The sequence below is a fragment of the Anticarsia gemmatalis genome, chromosome 5 (assembly GCF_050436995.1).
Source record: "Anticarsia gemmatalis isolate Benzon Research Colony breed Stoneville strain chromosome 5, ilAntGemm2 primary, whole genome shotgun sequence".
NCBI lineage: Eukaryota > Metazoa > Arthropoda > Insecta > Lepidoptera > Erebidae > Anticarsia > Anticarsia gemmatalis.
Genome location: NC_134749.1, coordinates 13,640,957 through 13,666,379, shown reverse-complemented (window position 1 = coordinate 13,666,379; position 25,423 = coordinate 13,640,957). Strand labels below are relative to the sequence as shown.

The following is a 25,423-nucleotide window of genomic DNA, read 5'->3' as shown; positions in this document are numbered from 1 at the left end:
ATAGCTACACGGATCTGTCGTAACAACCCTATGAGATCAGAGTAAAGGGATTCAATTGTAACTTCAAAAGCATTGAGTTGGATCGGAATTTTCGAAAATAATGTTCTATATGGATTACTTACCACAAGGACTTGTATTAAAGCACTTAATTGATAAAATCCATATAACTCGTATTATTTGCCAGTTGGCCTATTGGCAACATTTAACCGGTAACGGCTGAAGCGATTATGAAATTGGTCTAGTCAGGTTTTTCGAATATCAGTATTTCTGACGCGCAATTTTGTTTTCTTTTTAAAAGTCAATCCCGTACTAGGAATGGCTCTTGTATCGCGGGGACTTTTACAAACATACAAACAACGGACACAAAGTACAACCAGACTCGAAACATTTATTTGTGGGTCGTACAAATAACTGCTGCGTGTGGAAATCAAACCTCCCGACGCAATGGTAGCGGCGCCGGCGTGGCAACCTAAACCATTGCGCCACTGCACGCCATGCCAATGTAATACTTTCACACAACCTTACCTAGTCTGTTATATACTATGTAATTTGCATAAAACTTATAAAATCGTTAACTAAAAGTAAGGAATGTATAAAACCAACAATTTTTTCAGTAATTACATACATACATACTTAAAATCCAGCTTTCTTCCCATAGGAGTAGGCAGATACTCAAGACATTTTTAACAACAGCCATCTACATCAAATGTCATTGTCATCTACAAAACAAAAATGATTTCTGGCACTAATATTTCAAAGAAATAAACCATTGACTCGGACTGTTATTCCGACACCCACGATGAATTATTCCACTTATATACGAATATTATTCAACTTCATAAATCAGCTAAGACGTAGTATCCACATAAATTGCACCGCGTGGTTTCGTTTTCCTCAATATTTTATTGAACTTATTAGATCATATGATTTATAATATACCATATTTTTTCCTTACAAATTCGTTTTTGTAGGTATAGTTCAACAACTTATTAGAGAACCTTGCATCCAAGGTTTGCAACTGTTGGAGATATACAAAATTCAGAATTTAGAACATCAGTGATCCGAATTAATTAATTAATTATTAATCTTCTAATATACAAAAATGAGTCGGCAAATGAAATGCTAAGCACAAAACTCAAGAACCCAACTATTCGACTCCTTTTTCTGGGAAAATAGTTTATAAGAAACGGAAAACGTTTTTTTAGACGAAATAAATAAAAAAGCTCGTGGCTTAGTTAACAACAGCCGCACGGATCGATCTCTGAGGTTAAGCAACGCTTGCCGAGGTTGATTTGTGGATGGGTGACCATCTTATACATATCGAGTTCCTCCGTGTTTCGGAAGGCACGTTAAATTGTGGGTCCCGGCTGTCATTTTCGAAGATCTTTGACAGTCGTTAACAGTAGTCAGAAGCTTGAAAGTCTGACAACCAGTCTTACCGAAGGGTATCGTGTCAAACCCCAGGTAACTGGGTTTGGAGGTCAGATAGGCAGTCGCTCCATGTAAAAACACTGGTATTCAGCTGCATCCGGTGAGACTGGAAGCCGACTCCAACATAGGTTGGAAAAAAGGCTAAGCTTATATATATATGTATATATTATATAAATAAAAAAATTGCAAATAAAATTCTGCTGCTTCTGAAGCCGCAAGTCGTCTAGTAATCTATATAAATATTGCATCCCAAGGTTCGCTACCAAGTTGTTAGACTATAGTACCGTTATTTGATATGAATCCATCAGAAAATTGAAAAAGTGGATTTAGAGAGGGGATGTAGCTAAACCAGAATACTGTGATAGAATTCTACAGATTTACAGATTGGTTCGCGAAAAGGTGCAATATTGAAAAATAAAAAGAACGTATGGCTCTGCGGATTAGCCTTGCATTCAGGCTTTGTTTTGATTTCAGGAAAAATCTAGCCTGGGTATTGTTACTCGGAAATTCACGCGATAGGCATATTTAACACAAAAAAGGGATATTCGTTAATTTAACAAGTTTGTCTGTAGTATTGTAGCTCACGTATCTCAGTTGACAACTATTTGAAAGCCACTATAGTGTACATTGTTTTCCTCCTTATGATTTACACGTTACTTCAAACAAGGAATATAGAGGTATTGCATACTAGTATCAATTAAATGTACACTTGTTGTCAATTAAGATACGTGATGAGTCCGCTGGAACGAAAGAACTTATTTTTATGTGGTTATTATGTTTGTTAAACCAGAATATTGAATATTTATAGTCGTTTGATTATCGTTTAGTTATTTATCAGTCTCAAGTTGACATAATAATTTCTGATTATGACCAAGTATCTTGAAAACATGACACCCACCTCAAAACCAAATATCGGTTTGTCTGACCAAGTTATTTATCAAAATTTGAAAGGAAATTTCCATACAGCCTTAATTAATATTAATAATGTACATCTTTGTACGAAGGTTTGACCTTTAAGTAATGAGACGAGGTTTATAAATATCTAAGAAAATCGCGGTTCTTATTAAGGGAAGACATAGGATAGTTATTAATAGTAGCCATTTCAATGGTAATAAGGAGAATAATATATGTGTTGAGGTAATTTAAGACATAATGATCTCGTTCGGCGTAATTAGTCTGCCTCCGCCCCGCCTATAGCCAGTTGCGCTCACTTGTCGGTAAACAATCTGTGGGTTAAGCGGCCCTTGCCGCGGTCATTCCATAGATGGGTGACCGCATAATGGTATTTGAGCTGGGCGTCTCCGTGCTTGGGAGGGTACGTAAAAAGTCGGTGCCGGCTTCAGTTGATACGAGTATCTTGGTGTTTAAATAAGCTTATATTCATCTTTGTTTATGAGAGCGTAATTGTTTTTTTTTGTTTTTTTGTTTAAAAGACACAACTGACGCACTAAGAATTGCTCTTATGTCGCGGGGACTTTTACAAACATACAAACAACGGGCACAAAGTACAACCAGACCCGAAACAATTTTTTGTGGATCGCACAAATAATTGTTCCGTGTGGGAATCGAACCCACAACCTCCCAACGCAGTGGTATCGGCGTGGCGACGTAAACCAACTAAACAGACCAAATAGCCACATGAAGACATTATTACAAGCTAGAATGATGTCACTTATAACAAAGAACTGCTACCAATTCTGGCAAATCTCTTCTACTTTATCGTATTATTTTTTTTGCCATAAAAAGTCAAGAGAATATCTCTTAATACCTATAAGTTTAAGTGCATCTCTCAACAAAAAAAAACATCTATTGTGTCCTATCCACAAGTATAGGTGAGTATACTTGGCGCATATCCGGGTACAAAAACCCATTAGTTTGACATTGATATAGGGTCAGCATTGTTACCACATTGTTTCCTTTTCGTAGCTTACTGTATTTAATTCGATACGATATATAACACGTTATGTACTAAGAAAAATACTAAGGTGACTTTTGCTATAGTTTGCATTAAATAAAAATAAAGTTCTTAATTACCAAGGTACACAAGTTGTAACTAGAAGGTCAGTAGAAGGTCAGTAATCTTTAGCACAGTTATCCAATTGATGGGTAGCCGGTATTCTAGTCATATAATAGTAGTAGTAAGTCTTGTAATATTTTAGGGGTATTAGTTCACTTATTTTACTTTCTCAATTTTTATATTTGAGTGTCACCCTGCAGATGGAAAACATATCAAATGGCAATGTGATGGTTAACCAAATCATCCTGTACAATAATAACATTTAATATCTAAATAATGCTTCCATATTTTTATTGGCCATCGCTAATACATACCTATATATCTGTATGTAGGTATGTATTATATACCTTTCCCGTCAAGTTTACATTTGTCCGCATAATTTTTTATTTCACGACAGTCTCAAAAAGTTAGTCTAAACATTATACGACGTCTATTATTCACGTTTTTAATACACAACCAGACTTTTGCGACTCATCCATCAAAAATTAGGTTGAAAATCTAATATCGGGGCATGATACAGTGTGTACAAAATGTTATTACTCAAATAAATATTGTTGTGTAGTTCTTTGTCTGTGCCTACAATGCCTACATATTGGTAAAAGCAAGTAATAAAATATTATGATACCAGATTTTTTTGTGCAATAATATTAAGATCGTGTGTAATGCTAGCTTCTGCTGATCTCGTTCGCGTGAAAACATTTCCCGGGAAAAAAAATGTTCCATGCGTTATTCAAAGCTATATACTATCTGTGTACCAATTTCATTTGAATCTACTGAGTAATTTTTGCGTGGAAGATTAACAAACATACAGCCATCTTTAATAACAAACATTCGCATTTATAATATTAGGAAGATTAGTTTATTTATCTTTTAACTAGGTACACGATTTAGAGGTTTTTGTATTTACGTGACTCATAGGTTTTCCAATTTTAAGTTGCCTACGTTCCTACCTACTCGAAGCCAAGGAGCATTAGGCGGTAATTGGATACTAAATATACTGATGCACTCAAGTCGGAATTGTCATTAAACCTTATTTTCCTGTAGCGCCCGGTATTTAAAGTAGCAATAGTGACAAATTTTAACCATTCTTCAGAAGGTGTTCATTGATAATTTCGAGGCATACGGCGCATAGCAAATGCCTTGTAAAGCATGCACTTTGCACGAGCATACCGTTATAATAGTGGCATGCAGAGATATTCCAAAGCCAATCTTTTCACTATCAAATTTTAAACATTGTTTTATGTAATAAGCTCAGAGTGACATATTCCATCCACTTGGTAAAACCGTCTATTTGAAATAATAATTGTTATAATCGTGATGCAGCGTTTGTAAAATTGTCGCTAAAAGTAGGCGAAGGTAGGTAGGTAAGAAGGTAGTAAGTCAGCTGTTTTACCGAAAATTCTACAAACGATGCAACTCGATTATAACGAGGTTAGTTTTAGTAGTAGTTTTTTCCCTGTAGACGGAATATGCCACCCTGACTATACAACAAACTTTGCTTACTAAAAAATCAAGCAAAATTCAGTACGCATACATTTCGTTATCCTAAACAAATACGGTTCTTTCTTTACAACTTAATGGCTGAGTTCCAACGTTTTGTTATTCAAATTGCGGTGAAGGAGCAACTTTATCGCGATTATGTCCGACATCTGGCTTCTAAGATACCCATCCATGTTTCAAAATCTCTTTAAGAAAACAAGGTGAACTTGCTTTCTTGTAATGTTACATTTCGCTCCTTCAATGCAAAAGGGCCACAACTCAAAAAAAAATGAAAATCGTTTTATTGCAAAAATGACACCTGAACCGACTATATTTTATAGTAAAAAAAAAACCCCCATCATTTTTGCTTATTTTATGGCTGCACTGACTTACTGCCCTTTTTGCATTAGCTCACTTTGACAGGTAATGTCAGTGCAAAACAGCCATTTTGTGAGTTGCGCCCGGAGATTCAACGCAAATGCTCGTCAGTTGCGTGAAAAAGTGCCACAATCCAAAATACGTCGGTGTTGGGTGCAAAATTTCAAGTTCATGTGATTATATTTCACAATACAAAACTGCCATATTTTGGAAAACGTCCTTTTTGCATTCTAATTATAGTATTTGTTACCATATTTTGTAATACAAAAATGCCATATTTCTGAAAACGACCGTTTTGCATTCAAACACTAGTATTTGTTATTATATTTTGTAATATAACAGTAGCATATTTTGAAATACGTCCTTTTTGCAATAAACTATTGTGGAATAAATAATTATTTTTAGCATGCTACAATGGGAAGGCCATAAATATGACCGTTTGGCATGATAATAATTTTAGTTTTCGTTAAAATTTTCGAAATAAAATTTAACATTTTGATGCAGGGAAAGGCAAGGGGGGACCCTTCCCTTTCAAATCGCCCTTTTAGCGGCAAGATCCGACTAGTCCTTTTCAAATGCGTCTAGGTCATCCCGCCATCTCCGTTTAGATCTCCCGCGTCTGCGATGACTATCCTCTGGCATCCAGTTGGTAGATATGCGGGCCCACCTTTCCGGATGCATGCGGATAATGTGGCGGGCCCAGTTCCATTTCAACCTGGCGGTCTTCTTCCCTAAATCGGCTATGCGAGTTTGGGAGCGCAGTATAGAATTTTAGACGTGATCTGTTCTTCTTACATCTGATATACAACGCTCCATTTCTCTCTGGCAAACCTTCGGTTTCTACTTTTGGTTTTCCGTAAGGGACCATGTTTGGGCACCGTAGGTTAGGACGGGTAGTATAAACATTTCGACGAGCTTCCGCTTTAGTGACAGTGGAAGGTTACCTTTCATAAGCTCTTTCATGGACCAGGAGCTCTTCCAGGCACTTGTGACACGTTTGTCCAACTCTTTGTCCCGTCGGTTGTTAAAAGAGGTTATCTGGCTCAAGTAAGTGTATTCGTCGACATAGTGTATGACGTGTCAGCCTACCCCGACCCTACGTTTTGTGTTGTTGGTCATAACCTGGGTTTTTGTACGGTTCTTACTTAGTCCAATCTGAAGGCTTGCCGTGCTCAGATCTTTGGGCATTGATTCGAGTTCCAATGCAAAGGAAGAGAAGAGGACAATGTCGTCTGCAAAACGAAGGTTTGTTAACTGTTTGCCACTTACAACAATGCCTTTCGATTGCCGCCAGGCTCCTGAAAAATTTTCGAGGGTGCTGGTAAGTAATTTTGGAGATAGCGGGTCTCCCTGTTTCACGCTTCTTTGGATTTAGAGAGATTGTTGTATATTGCTTTGATGAGTTTGATGTATGTAGCTTCGATTCTTCATAGTATCTTTAAGAAGGTCTTAGTTATGGAGTGATGATTCTATGGCGGAATGACTGATGCTGCCAAAAGCTTTGGAATAATCCAAGAATACTAAATATAAAGGTTTATTAAACTCATAAAACTTTTCTATTATCTTATTTCTTTAATACTCCTGCTTCACTCAGTCTACCCGTCACGTTACCCATTGATTGATGATGATGATTGATGTTTAATTTGACTAAATAATGAAAGTTACGCACAAAGTTGATCTCTATTGTATTACTTACTTAATAATAAGTAAAGATTTTTTAATTAAGATTGTTTATTACAATGTTTTCCTGGTGTCTATTCACTTATGGTTTTATTTACTAATAAGATTTAACTTTTTGATACGGTTTTTTACCAAAAAATGTACACTAAACCATTTTTATTTGCAAAACTGTGTTTAATTTTTGACATATTTTTCATGATATTGGTTCCAATTTTGAATGCAAAACGGACTTATATGCGTTTTTTTCTTAATAGGTAACAGCTATTACAAAGTTTATATTGTAGATAGATAGAGCTAAAAAATACGCATCTAATGATATATTAACATCTTATATTTAATTAATAAATATATAAAATATTATAAAAAAACAGTTTCAAAAATTTGTTTTGGCTCTCCTGTAAAATTTATAGTTTTCGATTTGTGGCCCTTTTGTATTCAAGGAGCGATTTGTGTAGGAGAGTTTGTTACCTACATAACCCTTACGTACATGACTTCGTTTGCCTGAAACGATTACTGAAGTTATAGAACATACTATGTTATTCCAGGCTGCCAATTTTCGTCAAAAATACTTTTGGCATGTAAAAGTAACAAACATACTCTACTATTTACTTTGCCTAAAGTTTTTGGGTCTTATCTTATCTTATCTTAGGGGTGCCAGTTGATGCCTGGCTGACATTTCAACCATTTCTGATCTTTTGTGTCACCCCTTCCTTTGCTACTCTAGACGTTGAGGTGCATAACAAAACTATCCCATCGGAAGCAGCCTGCAGTCTTCTGGTTTAGGGTAATCGCATCCTAGAAGATTTATTATTTTCCTTCCTAAAGATTTTATTAGATTGTAAAAAAATACCTAGAAATACCCCTGTTACCTCTATTAGTTAGCCCGAGACCACGACTGGTGTGGCTCGGCCGAAATGTCAAGTAACAAATAACGTACCGTAAACATTTAAACATGAATCGAGTAAAAAAAACAAGGTAAAATATTGTCTAAAAGTCGCGATAGCTTTGAATCGATAATATTATCATTATAATCAGTTTCATCAGCAAAAGCTGTTTTATTCGTACGCCCCAGTAATTACTGTTGATGCCATAACTGAATTAACTAAATCCTCTTGATGATATTATTTAAATTGCGTCCGTTAATACGATCAAAATGATGTCTCTGTTAATTATTATTCAATTGAAAGCACAAATTGTTTCTGTTTGTTTTATAACAGTTTTATACCGCATTTTGATTACGTAATAATTCATAGTTTTCATAGAAGCTTGCATACCTTACAATCAGTCTTACTGGAGGGTATCGTGTTGTAACCCAGATAACTGGGTTGTCCAGTCGTTCTATGTAAGATACTGGTATCCAGCTGCATACGGTGAGACAGGAAGCGAACTCCAACTCAATTGAAAGAAAGGCTAGGTTGATGATCATGATGAATAATTCATAATTTCCTCACATAATATGGATTAAAAATATTTGATACTTACGTGTATTTTTTTTTTTTGTTTTTCTACATACATACATTTAACCATACCAATTAAAGCCACTTGGTACGATCCTTACAAACCTCCCTTGCCTCATTCACATCCATAAAAAGCATCAAAGTTTTTAATTAGGTTCTTATTATGTCAAAACTGCGTATAACGACGAACGTAAAGCAACTTCAACTAATTGTATCACAGGCACTTATGTAAATAAAAATAATCATAGAAATGTATGTACGAACATAATTTTTGAACAACTAAGCTCAATTCGATCTTTATTTTTATTGTTTGTATTTGTCGAGACAAGGTTTTGTATGTCCAAATTCCCATAAAAGTGGAATCAACGGGATAAAATTGTACTAGTTTTTAATTAAAATACAAGTCCACTCATAATACAAAAGTAAGATAATTAAAAAAATATTCATTTCAATACGAAATTTATCAATACTATCAACAAAAACTTTTTATATTAAAGCACGTTATAAGACAAACCTAAGCCTGAAGATAAACTCAATTCATAAAAAGTAACGGTCAAGTTTTATCTTACAGTTTCAGGCGGCCTAAGTAACAATACTTGAGGCTAAATTATAAAGGAGGGTGTACATAAAATATGTAGCCGGGTGTAGCCGTAACGTAGTAGGAAGTATGTATGACGTCACCCGGTAGAAACCTTTAATATTTTATTTCTGTTTAATGACCCAAGAATAGGTTTAATCAACATTTAAAATTAAGTATTTTTGTTTGATAATAATATCACGCTTGTTATACCTAAAGGTGTAGGCTAAGATGTATAAAGTACACCCACGTTTCTCATTTATCACAGCACGGCACGTTATCAAACTCCGGGCTAGTATTGAGAAATATTCAAATGAGAATTAGACAAGACTAATTTTAATATGATCGTCACGGGAAATAACAGATGTCAAGACCTTTTTTTATAAAAATATTTCTAAAATATTAACAAATATTTCTAATACACACATAAAATAAAAAAACTCATTGCTATTTCGCCTCAGGTTGGATCCCTCGCACACTTGTGTGGGAGGTGATGCTTTTAACAAGGGCTTCCTGTCTTTCCCTTTTATACCATACCGTGTTATAATAAATTTATCTCTCGTATATCTGGCCAGTAACTGGATGTAGGCATTGGATACGAAACTTTATGTAGAAACCTCAATATTGACGTAATTAGGCTTCAAGATGCTGACTGGGCGGTTAAGGCTCTAGAATGATAGTACTTTGAAATTGAAATGTTAATTATTTCAAGAAATTATCGTTACTGATTTTTCAAAAGTTGAAATTTCTTTTTGTTCAAAAATGTTGTTTACAAATGAATCTTATGATGATAACACTCTATATTGCCATTATTAGACAAATACAATCAATTTGTTTATTGTAATGTAACACTAAATTCACCCATTAATGTGGGCAAAGGCTCACTATTGGGCAAAGGTCTTCTCCCGCATTATGGAAGGGTTCCTGAAGAACTTTTAAGAACTGTTCTAAAGGACTCTCAGGCATGCAAGGTTGCATCACTATGTTTTTCTTCACAGTTCGAACAACTGATAATTATTTATGATACACACATAACTTACAAAAGTCATTGGTGTGTTGCCTCGGGTTCGAACCGTCAAATACTTGCGTGGGAGGTACCAACTTACACCACGCGACTATCACTGCCCTCGTCTTATTTATTTTACTTTGATGCAAAATTAAATTTACATGAAAAATCTCGCAGCGTTTTTAATGACATAAAATATTCATATAGCAAGAACGAGAGCAAGATAATACAAGGTAAGATGGTGTGTGTACTAGTACTATAATATCTGAATAAATAACAAGAAACAATCAAAGAAAAAGAGAGTTTTCCTAAAGCCAAAGGAAATAACACTTCAGACTTAATTTCACTATCTGAGACTGCAAAAATCTTCATAATAGAAAAACGAAAACAAAAGAATCCTTAGGGTTTGAACACACAAAGGTGAATTAGTCTGTTTCGAAATTTCCACATGGAAAACTTATTATGATGCGATTTAATGGAACATTTGGGATTTTTTTTAAAGAAAGTGTAGTGTTTATAGAATCTGGTATAATGGGAATTTGTACTTATAATTAAGTGGTGACTATTTTCTCGCGATCGTCTTAACAACAACGACACAGACGACGTGCGACGTTCTTATACCTACAAAAAAAAATGCTTAAGAATGTAACTCAATTCAGAATGTCTCGCCGCAGTTTTATGTGTGAACCCTTACCTAAGTGTTAGTCGAATCCGATTAACTTTTAAGGTTTAGGCTTTGAGTTCCTTGCTTACATTACCTGGGAATAGTGTTCTGAATATTTCAGTGGGGACCGAAATACGTTAAGATGGTAAGCTGTTACCTTCACGAATGTTAGGCAGGTTTAATAGTGATTTTAAATTTATTGATAGTTGAAAATAGTTTTAAATACAGCGAGACATGGCATTTGAATTTTCCTACGTTTTTATGTGATGTACTCGTTAGGCACGGGGTATAACATTTTTTGTGACTTTTTAAAAATAAAGACTGTGGGTGTGAGACAAAATCTGTGGTACAGGTACCACAGATTTTGTTATAGGGGACCAAAGACTCTCGTGGATATTAAAGAATTCTTTCTGAAAGTTATTCAGAGCACCAGAATAACGCTTTTCTACTTACTCTCATAATATTAGAAATGTAGATATCCCTTTGCCTGTTTTTCTTTCGTTTACAGCAGAACCGACGAGCCGATTTGAATTTAATTTATAGATTGAATCCCGGAAATGGCCATAGACTAATATTCTGTGTATTTTCAGAATAAAGTAGTTGTATCGAACATGCTATCGTAAGCAGTATAGACCTACAGGTCAATTTTCCCAATTCTCAATTTTGTAAACCTACACTAGCCGTTAACCTTGCATACAAGCCTATCTACTAAATCGTTGAACTCTAGTTAGTCTTAATGTTATTATATTTTCGTCATTTGGCCTTTTTACTATAAATTAAGATCAGCAGACTGATGTTTGATCGTTATATTTGCAAATAGCCACCTCGGACGTGCCTTTGAGCTTGATTGTGTGTCCTACATACAAGATAATTTTGTATACCAATGTTAACTTGGTGTCATTTTGATGTGGTTAGTAAAGGATAATCAAGAAATTACTTAGATACTTTCTTGTATTTGTTTATTGAGCTTTTAAGCCTAGACTACCTATTACATGTGGTGGGAAGGAAATTTTTTAAGTGTCTTTTTTATAAAAAGCCATGAGTAGAAACTGACATGCTCAATACGTAACATCACCCCCTTTATACCTGAATGTGTAAGCAGAGAAGGATTTCAGCCGAAATTCGCTATTTGTATTATCTATGTACTAAATAATATATTTTACTTAAAAAAATATTTTAAGTACAGCACAGTCTTACGATAGTCATTAAATGACTCTTCTTCGTAATATTGGCTTTTACAAGGATGTTTATAAGCCTACTGCGAATAAACTCCGTATAAGGGCTTAAGGTTTTAAGCGCTTTAAGACATCGACTTCCGCGAAGACTCCATAATCATTACGGATAAAAAAAAAATGTATATGCTATTATAATATAAGATTCGCTTCATATATTTTGGAAAATTTTCCACCAGGGGAGGAATTAACGTACTTATTTTCCAAAGATGTGTGACAAAATTTATGGACGTGAATGAAGCAAAGGAAGTTTGTAAGGATCGTACCAAGTGGCGTCCTTTGGTCTCTATCTACCCTACAGGATTACAGAACACGGCGTAATTTTATGTATGTACATAATTATAAGGAAATGTAATGAAACGGTTGAAACTTTCAGTTTATCTTCACCATAATCTGAACCCGAAGTAAAGAATAGCAAAACAAAATTTCCCTAATAGCTCGACTAACTGAACCTTTTGTTAAATGAGTCGGAAACTGAAGGCAAACATCAACTAACTACAACCTTGACCAACAGCTGTTGATATTGATAGTAGACGTAATATAAAATATTCTGATTTTGTTAATGGTAATGAAAATATTATTACCGCAAGATTTACAGCTATAGAAGTTATAGTTTACGCTAAACAAAATCGTTCTAAGAACTATTTTATATGAATTTGAAAGTTGAATATATTAAAAGATATTTGATGAAACGTTTGCAAGAACAGATAAAAAAAGTAGCATCTCAGTATAAAAAATAGTAAAAATACGCAAAGTAGACTTTTTAAAGTAAGAAAGCCTTATTATCACTTTCACCACTCGGAGCACAATTTTTCTGGTAGGTATTTAGACAATGGACAGTTACCCTTCAATTAGGTATATAATTCTTTAGTTTACCATTACTTACATTGAAAAACCATAGATCTCCAGTCATTTTTGTTACACGAAAACCATTTTCACTGCACCATCAATCAAAATAAAAAATAAACAAAAAAAAACTCACCGATCCATTCCTCGTCCGAGACAGTGACGGTACATATTCCCTCTCCACCGTCGCGACTGCTAGCAGGGGCGCAAATATCGCGAAAGCCACTAGCCACAATAACGCGAGGAGACTGCAAGCTCCTCGGCGGGACGGCATCCAGGGTTGACGGAGGGATTGCGTGATGGCCAGGTACCGGTCCACAGACATCGCCGTGATGGTGAACACGCTGGATGCTACGGCCACTCCTAGGAAAGAAAATTTCACTGTTTGTTAAAAAAAGAGGCTGGTTCTTTGGTCTTTGTTCACCCTCATAAGAAAAGGACGTGATGATTTTAGAGGTATATTATATAATAATGTTAGATACAGAGTGTTCGGATAAAAAAATCGTACCGGTTTTGTGTGTTATGCTAATATAGGACGCTTTTTTGTTAGAGAGGTTCTTTTTCTAGGAATGGTAAAGATACATTCATATGGACACTAGTTGTGAATTGTTAGAGAAAATATATAACTTTACGACCGTTTATTGAATTATTTTCACTTTCACTATTAAAAATGTATGAATCTATGGACTTTCATTGAAGAGTGTCTCAAACGAAAGACTTTAAGAAATTAAAGAATATAATCCCAAATAAATATTTCTCTGAGTATCGAGGCTGTAAACATAATATGGTACATAAGCACATAATTAAATGCAAGCAGACCAGTTTTAGAAACTAAAATAGCTTACTTAAATGTTGTTGCTAGTGTTAAATAGTTTCGTTCGAAAGCGCAACCACAATCATTTTTCAATTCAACATCCCGCCGCAACCAATCACCTGGATTAGCTCGTGTCAATCGGTTACGTGTTGTACAAACTTGTTTGATACATTGCTGTGATTTAGCCGTTGAAATACAGTGTAGTGAGAATAAATCGGCAGCAATATATTGACTAGTCTCATAGTATGTTACGTGTTTCCTTTTTGGAAATAGTTTTTGTGAATCACTATTGTTGTTTCCTAGTTATAATTTGATTTATCGTGAATTTGATTGCAGAAGTTGATGTTTATAGATGACATTTAGTGTCGCAGATTAGATTGGAACGAAAGTATGATATGTTTGATGCGGTTGCAATATCCCAATATAAAAAATCTGATACCAAAAAATCCCACGCGTATAGTGATACGCGTGGGATTTTTTGCTATCTATCAACTGCAGACATACGGCTAGTTACCGAAGATTTTTTTATGAAAATCTAAACAGCGCTCCTAGTTGATACTGCAACAACTACTTTTTTCAAAAGTGAACTCTTGTCTGTCGATAGTACCAACTATACAAATATCGCTAAAAGTCTTATCAGTAGACCTTTAGCGCACATTATTTATTTGTGTTTCTAATTTTGTCCTTGATTTGGCTATTTGTTAGGCCCAGCAGCAAAAAAATGTTAATGTCACAAATTGATTTTCGATAATCACTAAAATTACCAAATTTATTGCCTTTTTTTCGACGTGGTAATATTTATTGATTGCTACAAATCAGAACTAATAGGATAATAATATAAGCGTAGAATATAAGAATTTATTAGGAACGCGCGTGTCGAGTGAATAGTTTGACGTTAGCGTGTTGCGAGCACGTTATTGGAAAGTTATAACAGTAAACACTGATGGTTTTGGACTGATTTCGTTATGTGCTGATAGAGTAACACATTATTCGACTGATAGTAAGTAAAATAAACTAAAATAAAAACAGTAAAGAACCATAATAATAAAAATACTCTGTTGTGCCTTAAGCCAAAGTTCAAACTGAAATATGCACGGTCATTGAAAAAATTCAAAATGAAAATAAGTCTTACGAAATGATTTTCAAATCTATCTTATTTTTTTGATATACTAAAAATTTTATGTAAATTTAAATACGACTGTAATGCGATTTTATATACCGTGATATCATAGCATTGTTTTTTATCGAGAATTTCATGTTTAAAGTTAAGAGTGATGACAATATTTCTATAGCTACTTGAAAACTTCAATCTAAATCACCCTTCTAATTACGACTAATACTGAGCGACCAATTCGACAAACTCAATACAATACGAAATACGTGCATCCATCGACCGCAAACTCTTGCATCACAAGCTACAGTTCCTAACAGACTAATCAATGTAAACAGTTTCTACCATTCTCACGTGCTTCCATCGATTCTCAAAGTGATTTCCCATTAAGTGAGCAAGTTTGTTTACCCCAATCACAGGTGGAGTCGTTGACAGTTCAAACCTTTGCGACAATGCTCGCCTTTGAAATGTACCAGTGCACGAATATTGGTTCTCTTGATTGCTTGTTTGAATTGGTAGTTTGTTAACTTGTGATTTTAAGGTAAAAAGAAAAATAGATTCAAAGATAGTTTAACTAAATCAGTTGCAGAACTGGCCCTAAACATAGTTCAACAAAACTTTTCCGATATCAGTCAAGAGTGAAATTAAAGATCTTCAAATTTTGAAGATATAAACCTTTCAAGAAATAAACCTTATGCTATATTTTTGTTCCAGTCCTGATTCACTATTATATCGTACAGCCGATTGTGAATTCTTTCGCTAATTTAATAAGGACATAAAAATCTTCAAAGCAAAAACTATGTTTGTAAAAGTCTTCGATTAAATGATACTAAACAGTATCCTTCACCATCCTCAACTCATTCACCATTAGCTAACATTGAAATCAGGATAAATATATCCTAATCGAAACGGATACCTCAACCTAGATAGAATAAATACTCTCTAGTTACTCAATTCAAAAGCATTAAGTAACAAACTGATCAAGACTAAGTGCCCCTAATCCACCAATTGGAATTACTTTGAAACACAAACAGTGACTGCATTCACTCCAACTCTTCAATCTGCATGGAAATTAAACTCTCCATACAAATTTAATCAAATCCCCACAGTGGCCGTCTATCCGGCATTCGTACTATTATTCCAGAAGTTAGGGAACCTCAGATTTCGGGTAGAACGTTAATCTTAATTAAAACTCGTTGTGTTGTGGCTAAAAATAGGTTAGATTCTTCAGTTTTATAACTTGGTGGTTCTAGATTTAAAGACAAATAGTACTAAATACTTATAGTAGACAGAATACAGTAAAATTGGGTAAGAAATATACATTCCGAGGTGAATAACTAGGTATAACGTACTAGGTGTACTACAAGATTGCCTGTTTGTCTCTCAGAGAGGCCTTCATAAGCTAGTGGGACATTTATATTTTTATAGACTTGATAAAAAAAAATCTTCAAAGATAAAAAATCTAATCAGAATTCTTCAAGAAATATCCCTAATATAGCGATATATGTACCTATGTTTTAATATTCACCCATAGTTAATGGAATAAAAATAGAATATACGCTTACGTACTTAACGTAAGCTTATATTCTAAAATCCCCATGAAAAGTGTACTGCGGAAAATTTGCGTTTCCGTTACGGTCTCAATATAATCAGGTTTATAGGGTTTGGATCACATAACGTTTTCTGCTGGTCATCTTGACAATATCGTTAACCCTTTCGCTCTGAGGGTCTTAGATCGTTCGATTCGTTGAAAACATAACAAAATTCTTCCAAAGGAGAATGGGCAAAATAGTATGGAGCCTGGGCGATCCGCAGCCAAACTTGATTCTTTGTTTTTTTAATGTAGTTTAGTCCTATAATTACCGTGTAGAAGTTTTATTGCCGCGACGCACTTATATGACGCACAAAATACATTTTTGTTTATGAGCACTTTTAATAGTATAAAAACATATTTTTGACTTATATTCGGAGATGAAATAAAAAGTACTATTTATATTATTGCATACAAATGTAGACATTATTAATATTCGAACAATCATAACATGTAAATATATAAATATAGTAACAAGTAAACATCTTGCTCTTCTCTAATATATTCACTAAGACGACTTATCTGTCTTGAATGCTCAGCTTAAAAACGAGGCGTTCATAGCCAGTTGCGCTCACTGGTCGGTAAACGATCTGTTGGTTAAGCAACCGTTGGCGCGGTCATTCTATAGATGGGTGACCGCATTGTGGTATTTGAACTGAGCTTCTCCGTGCTTCCGAGGGCGCGTAAAAAGTCGGTCCCGGTTGTTGTCAACTAAGATAACATTCAGGCGGCTTGAACAACTTTGAAACTAGGTGAACCATATGATAGATAGATACGAGTTACGATTATTGTTCATTTTGATGGCATTGCAATCGTTATAAGAAGATGTAACGTTATTACACAACATTAAATGCATTACAGACACGAAATAATTGTATTTGTTCTATGAAATTCCATTATATTTACATGTCAATATATTGTTTCCTGAAAGAATTGCAGCGAAACGTTCTTAGTAAAAGTTGTTCCTAGTTATCATTACTTTAATTTGACACTACTTTCATTAATGGCCGCCGACCGCCCAGGAGTGCCCATTCTCCTTTGTTACCAGTAGATACAAAAAAAAAACATTATATTATTATAACTATGAAAAAAAAAAATTTATTTTTAAAAACTTTTTCATTTTCAGCTAACATTTTAATGTCTGCTTCAAATAACTTAGATTTTAGCCATTTTACTAGCAGTCTGGAAGCAAGTTATAAACTCCTACCCACTGTAAAGTATAGGCCTCCCTTTTAGCAATTTAATACGGTCCTGAGCTAGTCTCATACATTAAGATCCTACGAACAATACGATGTCGCCCAACTGTCTAATTGAGAACCTTTCTTGCTTTGTTCCAAACGTAAGAAACAGTAGACAAATTATGACCTTTCTTATTAACCAAATAATTAGCAATTGCAGTAATAAGCGTACATGACGTCTTTCGTACCGCGATTGTCTACTCCTATCGACTACCGATAACCGGCGTGCTACCGAAAAAATGTTGCGAGACAGTCGGTTTAGAGCCTCTAGCGGGCGTAGTAGAAACTATTTTCGCAGTACATTTTAAATGTCAAACTCTCGATACTCGATGGTTCCATTTGTATAGAAAATTGTGCTATCGGTGTGGTAGCGTGGTAGCTTTGCGCTGCGGCGAGCATGTATAGGTGTATACGTTGGTATTCTCTCTACTACTCTTAATCCAATTTCTATTTATGTCTAACAGTACGTATTGTTATCTTAGTTAAGACTTGATAAATATAACTTAAATGTTATAAGCAACAACTATAATAATCAAAATAGCATACAATCAAAAGTTTACTGTACTAATATTTCTTCAACGCAATTTATACTTCAAGTTGCAACAAGAACGAACAAATCTAATTGTGTTGGCTTAACCAGCTGCAACGCTGAGCTAAAATGAATGTATAAACGTAGAGACAATTAAAATAATTGCTTAGGTTCGTGTTTAAAAGACTGACGGCTGGACTGAGTCAGATTGCTTCGTGTTTAAGATAGAGCTTATTTAGTTAAGTGGGTGTTCAGGCTATTTTTAAGTGGGTATTTTTTATAAAGATTTTTTAGGATATGAGATGCTAGAATTTTATTCTTTTTTGCAGTTAACAGTCATTAATTTTGTGATTATAACTGTACTGAGCAAATAAAATAAAATTTCAAAATTCGTATTTTCTATATAATTAAAAAATGAATTGCATTAGATAACACATAGCAATCTAAGCCTAATCATGCAAGAAGAAGCGTTTGTTCTCCCTCTCCGTTCATAAAAACTGAACTAAATAGATTTTGTTATTGCCTAATTACAATAATACAATATAGAGCGCGTGTAAAAACACTAAAATGTAACAGAATCGGCCCTCAGTAAATTCTTTTTTAAGATGATACTACTGAAAAGCATCTCTTACCTTGTAGAAAATTAACAGTTTTGCACATAACTTCACCAAAGTACCACAGCAGCGTGACGGACTTGGCGATCTGCACCGGCATGCAGAACAACGTCACTAGCAAGTCAGCCACTGACAGATTCACCAGGAATATGTTTGTGACACTGTAACAAGGAAATACATATTTTAATACAGTCCAGATATCGGTTCTTCTTAAAGGCTAGTTTAGGTCGAATATAGTATATGATTCTTTTTTAAAGATTAACCCTCTTATTCATACAAATATGTGAAGTTATGAAAGGCTTATAAAGAGTTTTGTTTCTTTCACTTCTTAGCGAAATGAAAAAGAGAAAACATATTATAGTAGTTTTTTTAACTAAAATAAGTTTATAGTGTGTTTATGAATAAGAGGGTTACTCTTTTGTCGCGGGGACTTTTACAAATATACAAACTATGGACATAAAGTATAACTGGACCCGCAATAACTATTTGTGGTTCGGACAAATAATTGTTCCCTGTGAGAATCGAACCCACGACCTCTTGACGCAATGGTATCTTGGCGACCTTTACCACTGCACAGAGGCAGTCAGGGTTAAGTTAGTATGTAAATTGGCTCGTTTGAAATTACAAATTTAGTCAGTATGACATATTATTATTACGTATTTAGGTAATTACTGACACCAGATTATCGCCCTCCCAAATTAATTGTGAACAGGTAGAGCGCCAAGTAATTTGTCAATTAAGAATTTTAAAAACGTATTAAAAATCATAAAGGGCACAATAAAAATCGAAATATGTTCAGGAAAGCCTTTATAATTTCAAGTGCCGAAATGAACAAATAACAATTTCCAGCAATTCAATAAATATATTTGAAACAATAAAAATCTGTTTAAGCATTTCATGGAAGAGCAATCGAAAAATTTTATTTGAATTTCGTGATCAAAATAACAAATACATTTAAATACTGTTCAATTTTTTCATGAAAATGAACAAAAGGTTTTAAAATAAATTCTCAATCATCCATATTTGCTCTAAACAAATTTATTTTTATGCTGAATAATGAACATAAAATATAAATTCATTGTCCATTTTTTATTCATTTTTAAACTGCTATGAGTGACGAAAGAGATACATTTCAGCGATGTTTTGCAAAAATGTTCTTCGTTTGTCCGTTCTCTGGTCTCTGCCTACCTCTGTGAGAAAAAGGCGTGATTATATGTATGAATTTATTAGTAAATATTTCTTAAGCTTTTACAAAACACTGCTTCAAAGCTTTTGAAGCAGTGTTTTGTTTGTATTGTCGCCTTGAGGGCCCTTAAGACCTACTTTAGAAATTTTCTCGTCATTAAATATTTGGTACACAGTAACCAAAAAGATATAAGACACTAAGTTTATGATTAATTGCGATCCTAACCATACGACACAAGGACTTGTTTTATCTACGAACTTTATATGGAAATTTCTAACTAATCAAAATATTCTAGGAACAGATTTCCTAATATACAACGTATCTATGTATATAATATAGACATGAGTTTCATCCTAAACTAACTCACAATATACTGATATGGTTAGTTGTGAGATGGATAATGTCAATACAGTTAGGGCAAAGACCTTTTGAGATTTATATGAAGGAACAGATAAGGTGGCATTTCAAAGCATATTAGATGAAGTAGGAGCTATCTATTGAAACACACGTAAGACTTTAGAAGGAAAAACTAAAAGATATATTTAAATTTATTAAAATTATTGTGATATGATGAGCAATGTCTAAAGAAATATGAAATGCAATCATTAATTCCTCATAGCTACAATTTATTTACGGCTGGACATTTGAACAGAAAGAAGCCTAAGTCAAAGTTAAAGTCAGTAATGCTTTATTTTATAAAGTTTTAACAAGTATTTGAAATTTTCATAGTATTTTGTATCTAAAACCGTTTCGGAAAAGCTGTTGCTCGTGAGAAGAAAAGGCAAGATTTATAATTTAATGACTGAATGAAAGGACCGGAAAGAAAAACTACAACATTATTTAAAAAAACTCCCACTTTTAGGTAAACAAAAAACCTAGCGCTTGTATGATCTGTTTTTTATTACAGACTACTACTACAAATTAACAGAAAATCATTTAAATGCAGATTACTTCACACACAGTAACTAGAAAACTATAATAATATATTCAAACTATTGAGCCCTTCTAAGAACTTAGCTAATAAATCATAGAGTTAAGGAAATATCGTGTGTGTATTCATCATTGACTTTGTGCCTTCAAGTCCCTGATTCGTAGAAAATTGCCTCCAACTGTATGAGTCAAAATATCGTGTTTGCTTTGATACTGAAAATACAGAACTAGTATATTATTATTCTCAATATATCGTGTGCAAATATTTGATATATTTCTACTAATACTAAAGTCGCTTTTCATGTAGGTAGCTTGTAACTTTGTTAGTTTAATTTCATATCTATTTTCATTTAATAAGCTTTCTTTAATATCCGATCTGGATAAGTTGTTTATACATAAAACGAAAATAAAACACCGCTTGTGGTGAGTTCGAAACCCACCCGTGACAAATGTTTGTGTGATGACCACAAAATATATCTGTTCTGTGTCTTAGTTGGTAGGTAATGACATGTATCTATAGAAGTACATAATATTATGTATGTTTATCAATTATTTGGCTACCATAGTACAAGTCTCCTTAGTCTCGAATCAAATGACCGACTGTGAGTTGTCCAAAGATATTTTTTGAAATGCTCTTGATGTTAAATCATACTTGTATAAGTTATTATTTCTTTACAGATGCAAGAACATTGCATGGCTGTTGTCTCAATTCAGTGAACATGAAACTGGGCCCCGCACAAACTGACTAAGTAAGTAATGCTTACATGTTAAGCCGTGTAGGATTCATACAAACATAATAAATTTAAAAGCCTTTTTGTATGTTATGCGTTTATAGTTGACCGCTTTTGAAATTTCGAATGAGGGAGGAAGGCAGATATCAAAATCAAAATCAAATCATTTATTCATTTAGGTCAAATATTGACACTTATGATATTCGTTACAATTATTGAATCTACCACTAGCTCGGAAAGGGGGTAGAGCCTTATGAGAAGAGCTAGCAAGAAACTCACGGCCACTCTTTTCAATCGCCAAAAGTTTTACACTGTGGTTGACACAATAATTGATCATGCGAGGAGCTGCCAACAATCAGCGATATAGACTAAACGTCAATTAAGGAAAATGAATGAATGAATGAAAAATTGGATAACAAAATATACCCTCCCCCAAAGTGCTGAATAGGTTATGCTCTGGAGCCGAGTCGCGCGACTCTGCTGAAACACGTATTAGGAAATAATGATGCGAGAAAACTAAATGAAATAATTTATTAAAAAAGTCTGCAATTTCCATTATTTAAAATTAAAAACTTTTCTTCATATACGAACCAAATGTCATTAATTCTATACTTGCAAGTCACGACTAACTTTTTAATTTTCAACCCGCAAACACATTAGGGTTGATATTTCACCCCCCTGACATTCACCCCTTTAAAACCAATTTTCTTAATTAGATTTATTTATGTTTTGAATTTAAATAAGCACAAAAGACTACCAAATAATGAAAACGTTTTCTATAAAAATGTGTGTTTCGTACAATTTAATTAATATTTAACGCTTGTTAAGTATTCTGGGAATAATGTTATTTTTGGGTTCAAAATATATTTATCATAAAATATTTAAGGTTTTTAAAATAACCAAATGTTTTAAAGTATATTATTTTAAAGTATATTCATTTATTAAGTTACAATTTTTCATAAAGTAATAAAATTTTTTGAAATAACCATAATTTGGTTATACTAAAATATTAATTAACGGCTATATATTTTTTTTATTTTAACTAAGTAACACAAAGGCATTAAAAATTTAATTTTTTTAAAGCTAAAAAAAATTAGGTTGCTTTTTCTCAAACACTTTTCGGTAGTTAAATTTTTCATAAATAAAATAAAATACACACAGTTCCTCCCCGAGTGATAATTTATCACCTTGACATTTAACCTTGATTTCATTCAAAACAGTTCACCCCATTTCATAATGTGGAAAATATGCGCAAACACACAAACAGACAGACAGACAGACACAATTTATAATACTTACTGTCCATACCAATGGTATGGACTAACTGTCCATACCAATTATAGTGTTAATACGCCAATATCAGTAATCTACATCCTTTTCTCTACCCCATAACTAGCTATCGACACAATACGACATAATTTATGAATTCAAAGCCTTATCAGGTGAAACCAACCTTCGAAATGTCTCAGTAATTTAGCCATTTCTCCGCAAAATGCCAACTAAACTGCGAGGTTTGCACAAAACCGAAACATTGAATTTACTGATAAAATATAGAGATCCCAAATCGAATGAAACCAACCCTATCGTTATTTAGTGAGCAAATACCGGTTCCGGGCTATGTGTTACCGAATTTTAGTGAAGAAAATGAATTTTCGGATTTGAAGCTCCAAAAAGCGGTCACTATTTTACCGACTGAATTTTATCTAGGAAATACTCGTAGTTTTTTAGGAATATGGGATTCGTAAATTAAATCTTGCTTTGTGTACTATGCACGAAATAAAAAACACGTGCAGTGGTTATGATGGTCTCCGTAGCTGTTTAAAAGAAACCATGCGATGTTGTTCGAGCACAAATGAAGATATTGCCACAATCTTGATCAAGAGAATCAGTAGGCGTTTGCCCTTAACGAATGCATGTCTTTTCGCTAGGTAAGTCAATCTCTGCAAAATATTAGGTATTATTGTTAATTTTACAGTAATTTTAGCAGACCTACTCCACTACATGTATTTATATTAATATTTTTTATTACAATTTTTTTTACTGTCTTTGTGATGAACAAGGGACTATTACTGTTATTATCATACCTTTGCGTTATGTTTGCGTATAATTATCTAAAATAGGTGGACCCAGTCCAATGATAATGATTATGGATTTTAGACAAAGACATCATTTCTTTTTTTTAAGTATCTCGGTCATCTTGTCTTATTCATTACAATCTAACGTTAGTAAACAAATGAAACAAAAAAAAAGCCTCTCATTATTAAAATGAAATAGACGTATGTATAATAATATATTTTGTACACAAACTTTCTTAATATACAAAAGATTTAAGTAGAGTTCTCATATACTTTATTGAAAAAAATCTGCTCACTATCAAAGTTACGGTTTTAGTATGAAAAAGATTTGATCTTAAATATACGGTGTACCGATACAAAAATTTGGATACCGCTAACACGGGAAATAAGATTTTATGCTATCGGCGATAAGGTCGATTTTATGTTGAAAAGTGGCGATATGAAGGTAGAATTTCATATTTCGTGTACGCTTAAGTGTACAGAAGTAATGTTGGTATCGTAATAAGTGATATTTTGTGCTCCGTCATGAGTGAATGAGCCACGATTAAATTGTACATATTGACGTACTAAAAGTTTTCTATTATATTCATGTTATAGTGGACTCTTGAAGCTGTTACAGTTGACGAGGGTTAAGCAACCTTTGACGCAGATATTCCATCGATAGGTGGCCACTTTTTTAAAGTATAGGTTTTTCTGTTTATCCTACCGTTTGTTAATAATACCTAAGATTGTCTTCAATAGTTAGTTATAGTTTTACACTACATCACAGGTAATCAAAATGGTAGGTATTGAAAATTATTCTTATTGTTTTATTTATTCGAAACAGAAGTATATTTGATTTCACGCGTGATTACTACTGAATCTCAATTATATGATCTAACTATCTATTAAGTAATTAAAACAGCAATGCCTTTAAAAGAAAATTGTTTTCTTAATTGAGTCGATTAATTTTCCATAACAACTTAGTTGCTTACTAAATACATAGTGCTTCGTAATCGCCTTTTCGCTGTAGGTTACACGCCTTCACCTACTTTGTACATAGTTGTTAAGAACTGACTGGCTATCGATAATTTAAAAACACTGCAAGAGGCGTCTGGAATCTCCTAGTATTATAATATTTATATTAAAAATCGACACAGGGTCTACCTATGTCGGTAGAATATTGAAAATACTGAATATTTTTATACATAACAAAATTGTATGGTAACGTAAATATTGTTGACAGGCTTTTGTAACCTTTTAGCGAAATGAAATTCCTAACACCAACGTTGGTTTTAGTAAATTATACTGCGGAACTAAATGTGAAGTTTGGTGCAATTTTTTATATTCTGTGCTTTTTTTGGTGTATTATATTAACTGAATGACTTTTTTGTAATTTAATAATGTATGGCATAAAATCATTTCCACGTATTATGACTTTTGTGTAATTTAAAAACGTACGGCTTAAAATCCTTCCCACGTATTGAATATGGTAAATTTGTAAAGCAAAGTACAGCCACTAGCATAAATATATTTTATGCATAAAGTCTCAATTGGAAGTACCTATCACATTTCCAAATGAGACTGATAATAAAAACGTGGTAGTTAAGTTTTAAAGGAAGGAAGTTGGGAAAAAAAAGTGATTTTATGTATGTTACATTATAACATGTCAGTACAATTCATTAACTTAAAACTAACTTTAAATCACGTAATAGCAGATAAACATAATCTTCATTACAAAAATATTATTTAAAAATACGTCATTTCTTTAATGATTATTCAAAGCTATACTACTATATGCAGGCTAATTATTATCCTACACGGCCAACAGATTATGAGTGAGTATTTTTAGCAAGGG

At 33.6% G+C, this 25,423-nt stretch overlaps 1 protein-coding gene across 2 annotated transcripts in view; it reads right to left on the bottom strand.

Moving 5' to 3' along the window:
• Positions 1–25,423, bottom strand: part of LOC142973220 (neuropeptide FF receptor 1-like) — a 185,048-nt gene that overhangs the window by 50,603 nt on the left and 109,022 nt on the right. For both annotated transcript variants that reach the window (XM_076114855.1, XM_076114856.1), the window contains exons 3-4: positions 18,683–18,825; positions 12,904–13,130 (exon numbers count right to left, since the gene is read on the bottom strand). In XM_076114855.1, the coding sequence (XP_075970970.1) occupies positions 12,904–13,130; positions 18,683–18,825 (370 nt within the window). The remainder of the gene's footprint in view (positions 1–12,903; positions 13,131–18,682; positions 18,826–25,423) is intronic.